Here is a 15,613-nt window from a genome sequence, read left to right on the forward strand (position 1 = left end):
GCACAAAATCTGACATCTGCTTGCAATGAAGAACCATTTTTAATAATATTACAGGAACTATCACATTTCAAGATATCAGACCATGCCTGCAAGGGTTAGGGGGGATGCAAACATTAGTGTAATTCATGTTGAAAATACTACTATTGAGCTAAACTTAGCTCTGAAGGGGTTAAAATCACAGGCCAGTAGGGCTGGCGGATGTATATTACGTTTCAGATGGATGATCTAAATGACCGTCTTTCAGACAATGAAAGATAGTTGTTGCTATGACAATCCCATTCATTTGAAATCAGCAGACATCATTGTCAAGTTAAGCTGATGGGCTGCACTCTTTGGGGGGGTGGTGGAGGTAACTATTTTGACTAAAAGCTAACACTGGAGTCAGACTTTTAAGAGGAGAGACACACAGCAAAAAAGGGTTTTGGAAACAAGACTGCACAGGCTGTCTGACAGCAGAAGGCTGTTAAAAAAAAAAAAGAGGCGTCTGCAGGGACAGGAGGCTCTGGAGGACTGCAGAATAGAATGCAGGCGGGCTATTCTGATCAAGTTAATTAAGACAATTCACTGAAGTGCGCTGCACAGTGCATTCATTATTTATTCATGTGATCACATGAAGATAAGTTATATCGATCGAATTAAGTGAATCTGATCTCAATTATTGATCTGTATCCATGATGTGGAGATGCCGGTGATGGACTGGGGTGGACAAATGTAAGGAGTCCTACAACACCCGGTTATAGTCCAACCGCTTTATTTGAAATCACAAGCTTTCGGAGCTTTGCTCCTTTGTCAGGTGACGAAGGAGCAAAGCTCTGAAAGCTTCTGATTTCAAATAAAGCTGTTGGACTATAACCTGGTGTTGTAGGACTCCTTACATTGATCTGTATGTTTGCCTTGCTGTGAAATAAAGCATCTAAATACCTCACCTAGTATTGACTCGGTCTGCTGTCAGATTAAAGAAATGCACATGTGAAAGACACAGAGATGTGGTCCATATTGCAAGGAGTTGCATTGCTACATCTTTGGGTCTTGCCATTTTATGAATAGTTATAAAACAATTCAAGTCCATTCCCATAAAATTAAGATGCTTGGGTCACTTATGGGAGTGACTCTCAGTCTAGAACACAATTTATTATTGTGCTGAAGTATAGGTGTGTGACCATGCAAGTCTATTTGTTGTTGAATAATCATTGGGCAAGGTTCATTAAGGACAGTTAATAGTATTCAAGGCTACGGATTTACAGTTTCTCTGCAATTATGGACATAGTCATGGAAATTGAGCTCAGAAATATGACCACTGCTCCCACAATACAAATGCAATTTGATTTATCCAATCACTGTAAATCAATGGTTTATAATATAAATCAAACAATATATTTGATGTTACATGGGATAAAAAGTATATCTGCTTATTCACTCAGCAACGCCATTGGAGATCTGATATTTATATATTTGCTTCACTCTTTTGAAAGTCTTTTCTTATGCCCAGATATGATGTTAATCAAGTCCCTGTTCCACTGTCACCAAGTTTCCTTCTCTCCCTCGGTTCACTCACATGTGCTGTTTATTCTTCATTTTGCACTTTAATTCTGCACTCTACCTTTCCAGCTAACACATAGCTGAACATAACAAGGGACAACTAAAGGACGCAAGTATGCATAATATCTCCTATAACATTAAAGGATTATAGAATAATTTAATAGATGTATTCTAATAGAGGAGATTTTATAGAGGTGTTCAAAATCATGAACGGTTTTAATAGAATAAATAAGGAGATATATTTCCAATGGCAGAAGGGTCAGTAACCAGAGGACACAGATTTAAGATGATTGGCAAAAGAACCAGAGGAGAGGAAAGAAAAATTACACAGCGAGTTGTTGTGTTCTGGAATGCACTGCCTGAAAGGGTGGTGGAAGCAGATTCAATAGTAACTTTCATAAGGGAATTGGATAAACACTTGAAAGGAAAAAAATTATAGGGCTCTGGGGAACGAGTAGGGCAGTGGGGCTAATTGGATAGCTCTACCAAAGAGCCGGCACAGGCATGATGGGCTGAATGGTCTCCTTCTGTGCTACATCATTCTATGATTCTATGTACTTTCCCTTTAACTGTACTTGAGCATACAATCTAGGCTGATACAATGCGGGGAGTGCTACACAGTCAGGGATGCCTTCTTTCAGATCAGACATTGAACTGAGATCCTGTCTGCCTCAGACCTCATGGCACTATTGAGACGAGCGGGGAGTTGTTCTGGTTAACATGTCAGTCTCAACCAACATCATCAAAAACAGTTTATCTGGTCATTCATTCATTTGCTGTTGTTGGAACCTTGGTTTCTGCAAATAGGCTGCTACATATGCTTGCAGTCATTGGTTGTTGTGCACTTCAAACGTAATCCATGAGGATGTGATAAGACGCTATATAAATGCAAGTTTTTTCATCCTCTCTTTCTTTCTTTCTTCCTCCCTCATTTACTTAGATATGCACAGAGAATATTATTTTTTAAAATAAACTATAGAAATATCCCAAATTAATAATTTCAGTTTGGTATTAAATTAGAAATATTTATTTACTGAGTTCATAGCCTCTTTTGCAAAAAAAAAGATTTAAAAAAAAATAAACCTTTTCTTCCAACAGCTATATAGAATGATAGATTTTATCTTCTGTTCAAATTAAGGACATTTGTTTATAATTGTTTAATTAAGAAAGGATACTAATGACAACGCTCGTTTTTAAATTTAAGAATTAAGACATTTTCCTAAGTTGAAGTAATTTTATCACATGAATTCAACAGGTAAATTCAGAGTTACTGGACCAATTCATCCTGTTGTAGCCGTTGTGGGTGAAGATGTTATATTGGACTGTCAGCTTGTGCCATCTATACCCGTCAGCAACATGGTGGTGCGATGGCATAAATCAGACCTTGGTTTAGCAGTACACATGTACAGAAATGGAGAAGATGAAACTGTTGCTCAGGATCAGAATTACAGAGGAAGAACTGAACTGTTTAAAGATGAACTGCCCAAAGGAAATGTTTCTCTTCGGATAAAGAACACAAGAGTATTTGATGAGGGGAAATACATATGTTCAGTTGATGATGAGACAGATTTTGAAGAAACTGTGATCGAGCTGAAAGTTGGAGGTTAGTGAACACATCTACTTACAAGCTGACAACGTGGGGAAAATAACACGTCGTTAAAACTAACTTTTTGGTTAAAATTCAAGTGCTTTTTAAAATAAAAAGAATTCTTCATTCTCTGTTATGAAATGTACCAGTGCACAAATATGATATGTGGAAAATACTTTCAACAGGGGCAAGATCTCTACTTGCCAAAAAAAACAGCCATGGACAACTTAAGAGGTGAGGGACAGTATAAGACATAAGGAAAGGGCATACAAAAAGGCACAAAATGGCACAGATCCTGGCGAATGGGAAAGATACAAAGATCAACAAAGTGTCACAAAACAGATAGTAAGAGCTACAAAAAGAGAGTATGAAAAAAAACTTGCAATGGATATTAAAACCAATACGAAGAACTTTTATAGTTATATTAGGAAAAAGAGGGTGGTCAGGAGCAGTGTTGGCCCCTTAAAAACTGAAAGTGTCATTGACAATGGGGAAATGGCGGACATGTTGAATAATTACTTTGCGTCAGTATTTACAGTAGAAAAAGAGGATAGCATGCCGGAAATCCCAAGAAAACTAATATTGAATCGGGGACAGGGACTTGATAAAATTAACATAAGTAAAGCAACAGTAATGAAGAAAATAATAGCACTAAAGAGTGACAAATCCCCAGGACCAGATGGTTTCCATTCCAGGGTTTTAAAGGAAGTAGGTGAGCAGATTGCAGGTGCCCTAACTATAATCTTTCAAAGTTCTCTAGATTCAGGAACTGTCCCTCTAGATTGGAAAATTGCACAAGTCACTCCGCTTTTTAAGAAAGGAGAGAGAGGGAAACTGGGGAATTTTAGACCAGTTAGCCTAACATCTGTTGTGGGGAAAATGCTGGAGTCTATAATTAAGGATAGGGTGACTGAACACCTCGAGAATTTTCAGTTAATCAGGGACAGCCAGCATGGATTTGTGAAAGGTAGGTCATGCCTGACAAACCTGATTGAATTTTTTGAAGAGGTGACTAAAGTAGTGCACAGGGGAATGTCAATGGATGTTATTTATATGGACTTCCAGAAAGCATTTGATAAGGTCCCACATGAGAGGCTGTTAGCTAAGATAGAAGCCCATGGAATCGAGGGAGATGTACGGACTTGGTTAGGAAATTGGCTGAGCGAAAGGCGACAGAGAGTAGGGATAATGGGAAGGTACTCACATTGGCAGGATGTGACTAGTGGAGTCCTGCAGGGATCTGTCTTGGAGCCTCAATTATTCACTATTTATTAACGACTTAGATGAAGGCATAGAAAGTCTCATATCTAAGTTTGCCGACGACACAAAGATTGGTGGCATTGTAAGCAGTGTGGATGGAAACATAAAATTACAAAGGGATATTGATAGATTAGGTGAATGGGCAAAACTGTGGCAGATGGAATTCTATGTAGACAAATGCGAGGTCATCCACTTTGGATCAAAAAAGGATAGAACAGGGTACTTTCTAAATGGTAAAAAGTTAAAAACAGTGGATATCCAAAGGGACTTAGGGGTTCAGGTACATAGATCATTGAAGTGTCATGAACAGGTGCAGAAAATAATCAATAAGGCTAATGGAATGCTGGCCTTTATATCTAGAGGACTGGAGTATAAGGAGGCAGAAGTTATGCTGCAGCTATACAAAACCCTGGTTAGACCACGCCTGGAGTACTGTGAGCAGTTCTGGGCACTGCACCTTCGGAAGGACATATTGGCCTTGGAGGGAGTGCAGCGAGGGTTTACTAGAATGATACCCGGACTTCAAGGGTTAAGTTACGAGGAGAGATTACACAAATTGGGGTTGTATTCTCTAGAGTTTCGAAGGTTAAGGGGTGATCTGATCGAAGCTTATAAAATATTAAGGGGAACGGATAGGGTGGATAGAGAGAAACTATTTCCGCTGGTTGGGGATTCTAGGAGTAGGGGGCACAGTCTAAAAATTAGAGCCAGACCTTTCAGGAGTGAGATGAGAAAACATTTCTACACACAAAGGGTGGTAGAAGTTTGGAACTCTCTTCTGCAAACAGCAATTGATACTAGTTCAATTGCTAAATTTAAATCTGAGATAGATAGCTTTTTGGCAACCAAAGGTATTAAGGGATATGAGCCAAAGGCAGGTATATGGAGTTAGATCACAGATCAGCCATGATCTTATCAAATGGCGGAGCAGGCACGAGGGGCTGAATGGTCTACTCATGTTCCTATGTTCCTAACACAGGCTGGTTCAACAAAAGTATTCAAAAAGACAGAAACTAAGGGATGTTCAAATTAAAGACATTTGTTTATAATTGTTTAATTAAGGAGGAATACTAATGACAGTCAAATTTTAGATTTAAGATATTTCATTAAGTTAAAGTAATTCCATCACACAAGAAGTCATAAGCATCACTATTGGTTTCATCGTAGTGTATGTGGAAAATGAAGAATTAGAAAGTAAGTTACACTACCTGCTTTCAGTATTGACTTGGAATGTGGTTTATCCTCCACATACCTAATCTTCACATTCTGTTTCTTGTTGCTTCACTTGTTTTTAACCTTTTTTTAAAAAAAAGTGTTCCCTTCACTGTGTAAGTCTGGTCCACCCTACAGGCTGACTAATAAAAGAATTAGGGAGTAAAGTTCTTCTTTTGAGCTTGTTTTAAGGTTCTTTGTATCCAAGATTAAATGAAAAAAGGAATAACTTTATTAAGGTTCAAAACACCTTTGTGTGTTGCTGGTTGGAAAGGCTCCTCATCAGACATCTGAATGAGTGGTGATTGCACAGTGCTTTTACCCATTCAGCCACTGGTGATGTTGGTGGTATTTAAATATTTGACATGACACCGTCAGCCTAAATATCCACGGCAGCAGTAACACCACTGCAGCTTTCAGAGCTCCTCAGTCCTGAAGGAAGTACTTGGTATGTTTCCTGCTAGAAACCCATACTGCTCGAGGAGATAATGTTAACTGGATCCTGCAGTGAGTGTACTTGAGTCTCCCGATCACAAATTGCAGTGCGGTGCCTAACTGGTTGGCCCCATTTTTTAAAGTCAGATATTGGTCATCAAGGAGGTAGTGAAAAGTGTCTTGCTTCATTTTGGCTTTCTTCACAGTGACATGCTCCTTCACCTGTTGAACTTGCATACCTTGTGTGGTGGCACAGAGGGAGTGCACTTCTTTACCAGGTGTTCACCTATTTCAATACCATTGATGCTGGCAAATGCGTGCTGCTCGACAGGGATTTCAACTGCACAATTCCTGCTCTTGGTAAGCATGTATCATTGGTGGAAAGGTTGAAGGACTGGCTAAAGTTTTTCACATTGGTGGTCATCTGATGGTATCACCATCCTGACTCCAGCTTCTTCATGTCAATGAGGGCTGGAGCCAGTTGGAGCAGTCAGTTGAGAATCAATGGCTGTTGCATTTCTTGTGTGTTCGCTTCTTGCACACTGTCTTCTGGGATGCACCCAGTGCCATCCATGGACAACCTCAGCCTCCCTCCCCACCTGTTGTCGATGAAGTTTGCTCTGTTTTGTACCCTGGTGGAGTTAATGTATTGGCATTTTTACAACTCATCCTTGGAGGTCAGTGCTTCCAGGATTTGTTTTTGTTGGTTCTGGACCAACTGGAAGAGGAAGAAGGGAGCTTCCCCTTGTGATGGTGGAATGTAGGCAGAGCTCAAATCGACACCTTCTGTCAAGAGTATATGAGGATGGTGACCAAGAAGCAAGATTGAGGGTCAGATGGCTATAGAAGGAGTATATGATCTGGAGTCTTGCCTAGCTATTGCCATCAAAGATCCAACCTTGCAGCAGGCCACACTATTGCATGACTAGATATTGGCAGTAAAGTTAAGCTCCTGATCATAAGGGACAAGGGGTCCAATTAAGGGAAAGACCAGTGTTGCTGAACCTGAGAGAATATCGACAGCCAAACAAATTTGTAACCAGTGCAGCTGCAAATAGGAACTTTTCAAATTGGAAAGGGCTTCAAAATCAAAGGGCACTATTGGGACTGTTGGTATTTTTGTTTTTATATCTATATCTATATTTATGTATTTATCTATGCATATAAAAATAAAATGTGACTTGGATGAAGGCAGCAACAGCAAAACCTTCCAAGTTTGTACATGAAGCCAAAAGAAGAGGCAGTGCAAATAATGAGAAATGGTGCAACCAGAATCAGAAGGTTTGGGGTATTTTAGTTAAATAGACCATTAGGTGGCAGATACAGTTCAACATAGATATTTTATGTATCTATCAGTATGGCAGCAAGGAACCTAAAGAGAAAGTTTGGCCCTGAAATTCCTGGGCCTGGGAGGGTGGAACGAGAACACAAAGCGGGTGGGGGTGTAATTTCACGTGTGACCCATTTCCACCTGGTCTCCCTCTTCTCGCAAAATTGTGACAGGATGGAGGCACAGACATCCCACTGATGGACTGTAACCAGGGACTAAACTCACTCACAGTGTCAGCTCTCACTCCAGACCCTCCCACAGTAACTCCCACTGATGGACTGTAACCAGGGACTCATCTCACTCACAGTGTCAGCTCTCACTCCAGACCCTCCCACAGTAACTCCCACTGATGGACTGTAACCAGGGACTAAACTCACTCTCAGTGACATCATTGAAGAGGTGGGTTTCTGTGGAAATTCTGCCAGTTCCACTTTTCCTGTAGCAGGGGAAAGTATGCCTGCATGAAGCAGGTATGCTTACTCTACCAAAATGGAGTCGGCTTAAAGCTTTTTCGATTAATTACCATTAGGAAAATGACTGTAGCAAAATGGGTCATTTTAAAAAGGTCTTTGGCCTAATCGCTCTTCCCCCCCCCCCCCCCCACCGCCCACCCTTCATGAGGGAGTGGCAAGATGTTGCCCAAAATTCCTGTCTCTTCTTCCCCTGGGCGGATGCACGAGGATTGTTGTGAATGGTGGGGTGCCTGTCTCCTTTATGTAAAGGAGACCTTTCCCTGGATTGGGATGGGGTCAATGCCAGGTCATTCTGCCCCACCATATTTCTGGCAGTGGAGTGAGGCTCCAGGAATTTCAGGGCCCATGTGTTTAAATGGAAGTGTTCACCTAGAGTATGTATCTTCAGCATCGAAGCACAAAATCTCTCAAAGGGTAAACAACATTTTCTGCATCTTTTCTGAATTTCAAAAATAGCCTGCTGTGTATGCCCAGAGTTTCAGTTTTCAATTCAGATTTCCAGATTTTGCAGTTTTTCTCTTTTTGTAAATTTCAGAGACTTTGAAATAATTTAATTGAAATATCCAAGATTGTGAAAAGTATTGATAAAATTGGTCCGGGGACACTATTTTAAAAATTAGAAGTTGGGAATAAAAATGGAAAATTCAAAAGAACTCTTTTTTGAAATAAACTTGAGATATTTTCCCAGGGATGGCCAATGATGTGGGGTCAAGAAACCAAGTTCTTCTAGAGAAAGAAAAGACAAAAAAAGGACAGGCTTGTTGGGTCTAATGAATTTTTCCTGTTCCTTTTGAAAAGTTTAATGTTCTTTTTCTAATGAATCCACTCTCTTATCCATACACCTTTTGAAAGTTATTTTTCCTTTTAATTTTCCTGAATAGGGTCTTCAAGTGCCTTCTGCTGCCAGGTATATTTAAGATTAATTGGTCAGTCATACATATTTTTTCTCACCAATCTTTGCCGACAGTCATCTCCCCTCCTCTTTCCCACCCCCCCCCCCCCCCCCGCCTTCCCGAAGGTATTGTTTCCTAGCCGGGCTACAATTCCATGGGTACCGAATGTCCTCTGGTACCTCATCCATGTGGTCATAACTTAGTCTGAACAACTGGTAACTGATTTATATTAATTATTTAATCATCTCTGATTGTTATATGAGGACATATTTTGAGAAGAAATTTAGTTCATATCCTATTAGTCATGTCACAGTAAGATTATGATGATCTATCTCTCAATAACATTAAATGAATATTTTCCATGGATTAAAGGAAGCATTCCTAACACATGTTATTTCTAAATATGTTTATTGATCGTTGTAGGTTTGGGACGTGAGCACTGGATCCAGATAGAGGGATACCGTAAAAATGGAATTCAGCTTGTGTGTGAATCTAATGGATGGTACCCTGAGCCAGGGATACAGTGGACTGGTGGAGATGGACAGAACTTAACAGCACAGTCTGAAACAAGTTACCATCAGGACTCTAAAGGCCTTGTAACTGTCCAGAGCCACATTGCTGTGACAAAAGATTCATCAAACAGGTTCAAGTGTCTCGTACGGAGCAATCTGTTGAAAAAAGAACAAGAAACAACTGTCCAGATATCAGGTCTGTAAATTATAAAATACTGTTAATTAAAGGGAATAGTTATTGTGGGAACAGTCTTGGTATTAGTTGCACTTGATGATTAATTTACCTCAGTTTATTTGTGTAAATGGTTTGGCCCTGAAATTCCTGGATATTGATCCACTGCTGAAAATGTGGCCGGGTGAAAATTCCTGACGTAGATTATCCCAAATCCCAGGACTGGGATCATTTACATAAAGAGGATGGGTAATTGTGCCATTTTCAGGGCTTCCTGGGTCCCAGAGGCCTGGACTAAAATCCAGAGTTAGGAATTCAAATCCCACCACGGCAGCTGGCGAATTTAAATTCAATTAATTTATTAAATCCAATTAATTTATTAAATCCAATTAATTAAATAAAAAATCTGGAATTAAAATACTAGTATCAGTAATTATGGCCATGAAACTACCGGATTGTCGTAAAAACCCATCTGGTTCACTAATGTCCTTTAGGGAAGGAAACCTGCCGTCCTTACCCGGTCTGGCCTATATGTGACTCCAGACCCACAGCAATGTGGTTGATTCTTAATTGCCCTCTGAGATGGCCTAGCAAGCCACTCAGTTGTAAAATCTCGCTAGGCGGCTCACCACCACCTTCTTGAGGGCAATTAGGGATGGGCAATAAATGCTGGCCTCGCCAGCGACGCCCACATCCCGTGAACGAATAAACAAAAACGGGGCCAGGAATATTTAAGCGGGTGGACTGTTATGGCCAAAGATAGAAATATTTTTAAAGAACTTTGCCCCAATGGAAGTAATGTTGTTTATTTTCCTGTGAGTCCTTCCCGAGTACCTCGGGCTTCTGGAGATTTAAAATCTTAATCTACTGTTACATGTTGGTGCTTAAAGCAGGTTTGGATTATTTGGTCCAGCAACAGATTAAATATTGATCATTCTTCTTTCTTTATTTTTCCCCACAGGGGCTGTTTACATACACTCTGTACTTTTTAACCGTATTTTTTTTATTTTTAAATTAATTATTCTTTGTTTTATGTACTTTTTTATTTGCAAAATTCTCCTCCTCAGTGTTCACTTGTGTAGCATTTGTTTCTGTCGGTATGTATCTGAAATTTTTCTTCATTTCTTTCTTGCTCTGTTAAGATGCTGTGTTTTTTATTACACTGCAGGGTTAAGTACTGTAGGAGAGATTTTCTACTCCTGGGCATAAGCAGGTGCTGAGCAAGGGAGTGGGTATAAAATCAAGGGCAGAGGCCAGGCGCTTGAAATGCACTGCGAGCATCTGCCTAGTATTTTTCAACCAGGCAATGCTGTGGGAGTGGGAGGCTGGTGTCACTGGAGTGCACAAGCCTCATTGGAGCTTTAAAAATGAAGATGGTGTTTCCCTGTCCCACAGCTCCCAGTGGTTTGATCCCCCTACATGACATAATTCCCGTGCATCTCTATAAATAAGCACATACACACACCAGGTCACAGCCAAGAGAAGTGACTTCCTAGTTGTCTTAAACCTATTTTCCTCTTGGTTTCAGAATTTTTTTTGTGTGGGTTGCGTTTTGCCTCTTTGATTTGCTTTTGTTGCATTTATTTCGAAGATTTGGTTTTATTTTTTGCCTTTCACCTTTTTTTCTTTTTACCACCTACCATTCAAGGTAGAATGAGCATTCCCATTGGAATTCCTCTTGCCTTCTGGGAGCTAGAGGATAAGGAGGAATAACAGAGGAATGAGCTACCTGTATCTGGGGCAGCTTCCACGGTCCTTCTCTTAGCCAAGAAGGTGGGTCCGCAGGCCCTGCCAGAGCTACTTACTGGGGCATGCCAGAGGACATATGCCTTTCCTTCCTACTCTTGACCAGGTAGTGTTGCTCCAGGTTCAGATTGTACCCTTGGGGACCCACCTTATACAATCAGAAAAGTAATCTTTAGACGCTGACAGTTGAAGGACCACATGCACAATGACAGACGTGAACAGCCTGCATCGGTACGTGACTCCATCAAGCAGCTAGACTGTTTTACAAAAAAAAGAGTTGCTGTGGCCTTGGTAGATGTGAATGTAGCAAGTTTTTCAATCATACTTTGCATCTTGAAGATGTGTCCTACTGAGGACTGAACATGCGATGAAAAATACTGTAAAGTTGTATGGAAGCTTGGCATGGATTCCTTTACATGTGCTGCCACCTTGTGTGTCTGTTATCAGGTCCTGCGGGTAGTGTACACAGTGCTGAGCCTGGTTACCACCCACTGTCAGGAGTGGTGCACTACTGTGCTCTAGGGAGGGTGCCCTAAAATGCCAAACACCCCCGCCTTATACCCACTTCATATAGCCATTTACCATCTATCAAATAGGGGAACTGTGTGCTGTATCACTCCAGCATGTGCCCATAGAATCTGTGCCTCCATATCGGATTTCCATTCACTTCGTTTATGCCTGACACTTCTCCCCCACCCCCGGCCAAGGCTGACAACATCTACTAATTTTGCACTCATGGCCTTTGAGAAATACCCTGCCTGCCTGTGGGATTTAACCCCTTGCATGCTGTTTGTAGTCATAAACTTTCAATTGGGATTCTTTAATACAGACCAAAAATATATTCTTGTCACAGGAGGGTACAGGTGATTCTATCATTAGAGGGATAGGTAGCTCTTTCTGCAACCACAACCTGGAGTCCAAATAGTCTGGTGACTCCCAGGTACTAGGGTAAGGAGCCCAACAGAGCAGGTGGAGAAGATTCTGGAAAGGTACGGTCAATATCTTGAAGTCGTGGTTCATGTTGGAGCCAGTAACGTAGGGAAGATCAGTAAGGAGATAATGCAAAGGGAGTTTGAAGAATTAGGTGTCTGATTAAAAAGCAGGGCTTCCAGGGAGTACTCTTGGGACTACTTCTGATGCCATTTGCTGGGCCAGTCAGGGAGAAACAGATTAGACACATCAACATGTTGCATGACAGGTGGTGTAGAAGGGAAGGTTGGATGCTCAGTCGTGGAGTATATTCAAGGCTGAGATCGATAGATTTTTGGACTCTCGGGGAATCAAGGGATATGGGGATCAGGTGGGAAAGTGGAGTTGAGGTCGAAGATCAGTTCTTTCAGTTAGTGGTAAACAAGCAGCCTGAGGTGGCAGTTGGTCACCTAGTTAATTAGGTGACTGGTTAGAACTGGTAATCTACTGTCAGCTGGGGCTGACTCAGGTGATTGGCATTCTAGCTAGCATAAATTCAGAAGGGTTTTGCTAACGCACGGAGTAGCAGCTATCGACAGAGTCTGGTTTTGACAGAGTCTATAATTAGGAATTTGGTGAGTGAGGGGATTCGGTGCAGTAAGGGGTGAGGTGCATTTGATTAGTCAGCAGAGCGGAGAGGAGCGTACCGAGAGCGGGTCACAGCAACAACAAAATAAAACTGCAGATTGACATCACAGGTAAGGCAGGTAGGTGGTTGGTGGTGAGTATCTCTTCTGTTTTCTTCTTTCTTAGGACTGTGGGCTAAGAAACTTATAGCATTAAACTACATTTTTAAAAAAAAACTAAACTTAATTTAGTTATAGCAAGTAGCGTTTTTTAGTGAATCAAAGTCCCTAGTGTAGTTAACATTCTCTAAATTAAGAGTAATTTAAAGGAGTAAACTCCTTTTAAAGGGAGTAACTAACGAGCTTAATCTAAGGCAAGTCATGGCAGGAGAGCTCGCATCCATGATATGCTTCTCCTGCGCTATGTGGGAAGTCATGGACACTACCGGTGTCCCTGGTGACCATGTGTGCAGGAAATGTGTCCAGCTGCAGCTACTGGCTAACCGCATTTCGGAGCTGGAGCTGCGGGTGGATTCATTGTGGAGCATCCGCGATGCTGAGATTATCGTGGATAGCACGTTCGGTGAGGTGGTCACACCACAAGTAAAGATTACGCAGGCAGAGAGGAAATGGGTGACCGCTAGGCAGGTTGAGCAGGAGTCCCCTGGGGCCATTTCCCTCTCAAACAGATATTCTGCTTTGGATATTGTCGGGGGAGATGGCTTATCAGGGGAATGCAGCAAGAGCCAAGACCGTGGCACCACGAGTGACTGAGCTGCATAAGAGGGGAGGAAAAAGAATGGGAGAGCAATAGAGATAGGGGATTCCATCGTAAGGGGAACAGATAGGTGTTTCTGCGGCCGCAGACGTGACTCCAGGATGGTATGTTGCCTCCCTGGTGCTAGGGTCAAAGATGTCACGGAGCGGCTGCAGGATCTTCTGAAGGGGGAGGGTGAACAGCCAGAGGTCGTGGTCCATATTGGTACCAACGACATCGGTTAAAAAAAGGGATGAGGTCCTGCAAGCAGAATATAGAGAGTTCGGAAATAAATTAAAAAGCAGGACCTCTCAGGTAGTAATCTCAGGATTACTCCCAGTGCCACGTGCTAGCGAGAGCAGAAATAGGATAACAGACCAGATGAATGCGTGGCTTGAGAAATGGTGTAGGAGGGAGGGGTTTAAATTCCTGAGGCACTGGGACCGATTCTGGGAAAGGCGGACGGGTTGCAACCAAGCAGAACCGGGACCAATATCCTCATGGGGGCATTTGCCAGTTCTGTTGGGGAGGGTTTAAACTAGTATGGCAGGGGGGTGGGAACCAAAGGGCAGGTACAGATAGGACAAATTCAGACCAGGAAACGGGAAGTAGAAAAACAGTTAGTGACGTAGTTAGCGACTCAGAAAGGCAAAAGAAGCAAAGGTTAAATAGTGTTCAGCACAGGAATTTGACGGGGTTAAAGAGTATATACTTCAATGCAAGGAGTATTCCAAACAAAGCAGATGAGCTAAGGGCACAGATAGACACGTGGCAGCATGATATCATTGCTGTAACGGAAACCTGGCTTAAAGAGGGGGATAATTGGCAGCTCAATATCCCTGGATATAGAGTTTTCAGGCAGGAAAGAGTGGGTGATAAAAAAAAAAGGAGGGTGGGGTAGCATTATTGGTTATAGAAGCAATTACAGTTGTGAGAAGGGATGATATGCTAAATGGATCATCAATCGAGGCCATATGGGTTGAGCTAAGAAATAAAAAAGGGGCAGTCACACTACTAGGAGTGTACTATAGACCCCCAAATAGCGAAAGGGAGATAGAAGAACAAATATGTAGGCAAATTTCTGAGTGCAAAAATAAGAGGGCAATAACAGCAGGGGACTTCAACTACCCTAACATCAACTGGGATTCAAACAGTGTGAGGGGCACAGAGGGCGCAAAATTCGTGATCGGTGTCCAGGAGAGCTTTTTTAGCCAGTACGTGACAAGCCCAACAAGAGGGGATGCAATTCTAGATTTAGTCCTGGGAAATGAAGATGGGCAAGTGGGTGAAGTGACAGTGGGTGACCATATTGGGGATAATGACCACAATTCAGTTAGTTTTAGCATTATTATGGAAAAGGACAGAGTTAAATCAGGAGTAAACGTTTTAAATTGGGGGAAGGCAAATTTTACAGAACTAAGAGGTGATTTGGCAGAAGTGGACTGGACACAACTACTTGAGGAGAAATCAGTGGCAAGCCAGTGGGAGGCACTAAAAAGTGAAATTCTACGGGTACAATGCAGACATGTCCCCTCAAAGAAAAAGGGTGGCGCTGCCAAATTTAGAGCTCCCTGGTTGTCTAGAAGTATATGGGGCAAGACAAAGCAGAAAAAGAAAGTTTATGACTGTCACAGAAAACTAAATACTACAGAAAGCCTAGAGGATATAGAAAGTACAGGGATGACGTAAAAAAGGAAATAAGGAAAGCAAAGAGAGGGCATGAAAAAATATTAGCAAGTAAGATTAAAGAAAACCCAAAGATGTTTTATCAGTACATTAAGAACAAGAGGATAGCTAAGGAAAAGGTGGGATGATAAGGGTAACTTGTGTGTAGGGTTTTAAATGAATATTTTGTCTCTGTATTCACAAAGGGATGTTCCGGACGTAGTAGTTAAAGAGGAGAGGTGTGAAATATTGGATAAGGTAAACATAATGAGAGAGGAAGTACTAGAGGGACTGGAATCCTTGAAAGTTGATAAGTCACCAGGGCCGGATGGATTGTTTCCTAGGCTATTGAAGGAAGCCATGGAGGAAATAGCAGATGCTCTGAGGATCATTTTCCAATCCTCACTAGGTACAGAGGAGGTACCGGAGGACTGGAAGACTGCAAACGTAGTACCATTGTTTAAAAAGGGTACGAGGGAAAGGCCGAACAATTATA

At 41.7% G+C, this 15,613-nt stretch overlaps 1 protein-coding gene across 1 annotated transcript in view; it reads left to right on the top strand.

Annotated features, from left to right (window-relative positions):
* LOC137305087 (butyrophilin subfamily 1 member A1-like) overlaps window positions 1-15,613 on the top strand; it is a 36,634-nt gene that overhangs the window by 2,288 nt on the left and 18,733 nt on the right. Inside the window, exons 3-4 of the mRNA XM_067973867.1 lie at window positions 2,795-3,142; window positions 9,154-9,438. Coding sequence (XP_067829968.1) covers window positions 2,795-3,142; window positions 9,154-9,438 — 633 coding nt within the window. The remainder of the gene's footprint in view (window positions 1-2,794; window positions 3,143-9,153; window positions 9,439-15,613) is intronic.

The sequence above is a fragment of the Heptranchias perlo genome, chromosome 39 (assembly GCF_035084215.1).
Source record: "Heptranchias perlo isolate sHepPer1 chromosome 39, sHepPer1.hap1, whole genome shotgun sequence".
NCBI classification, from domain to species: domain Eukaryota; kingdom Metazoa; phylum Chordata; class Chondrichthyes; order Hexanchiformes; family Hexanchidae; genus Heptranchias; species Heptranchias perlo.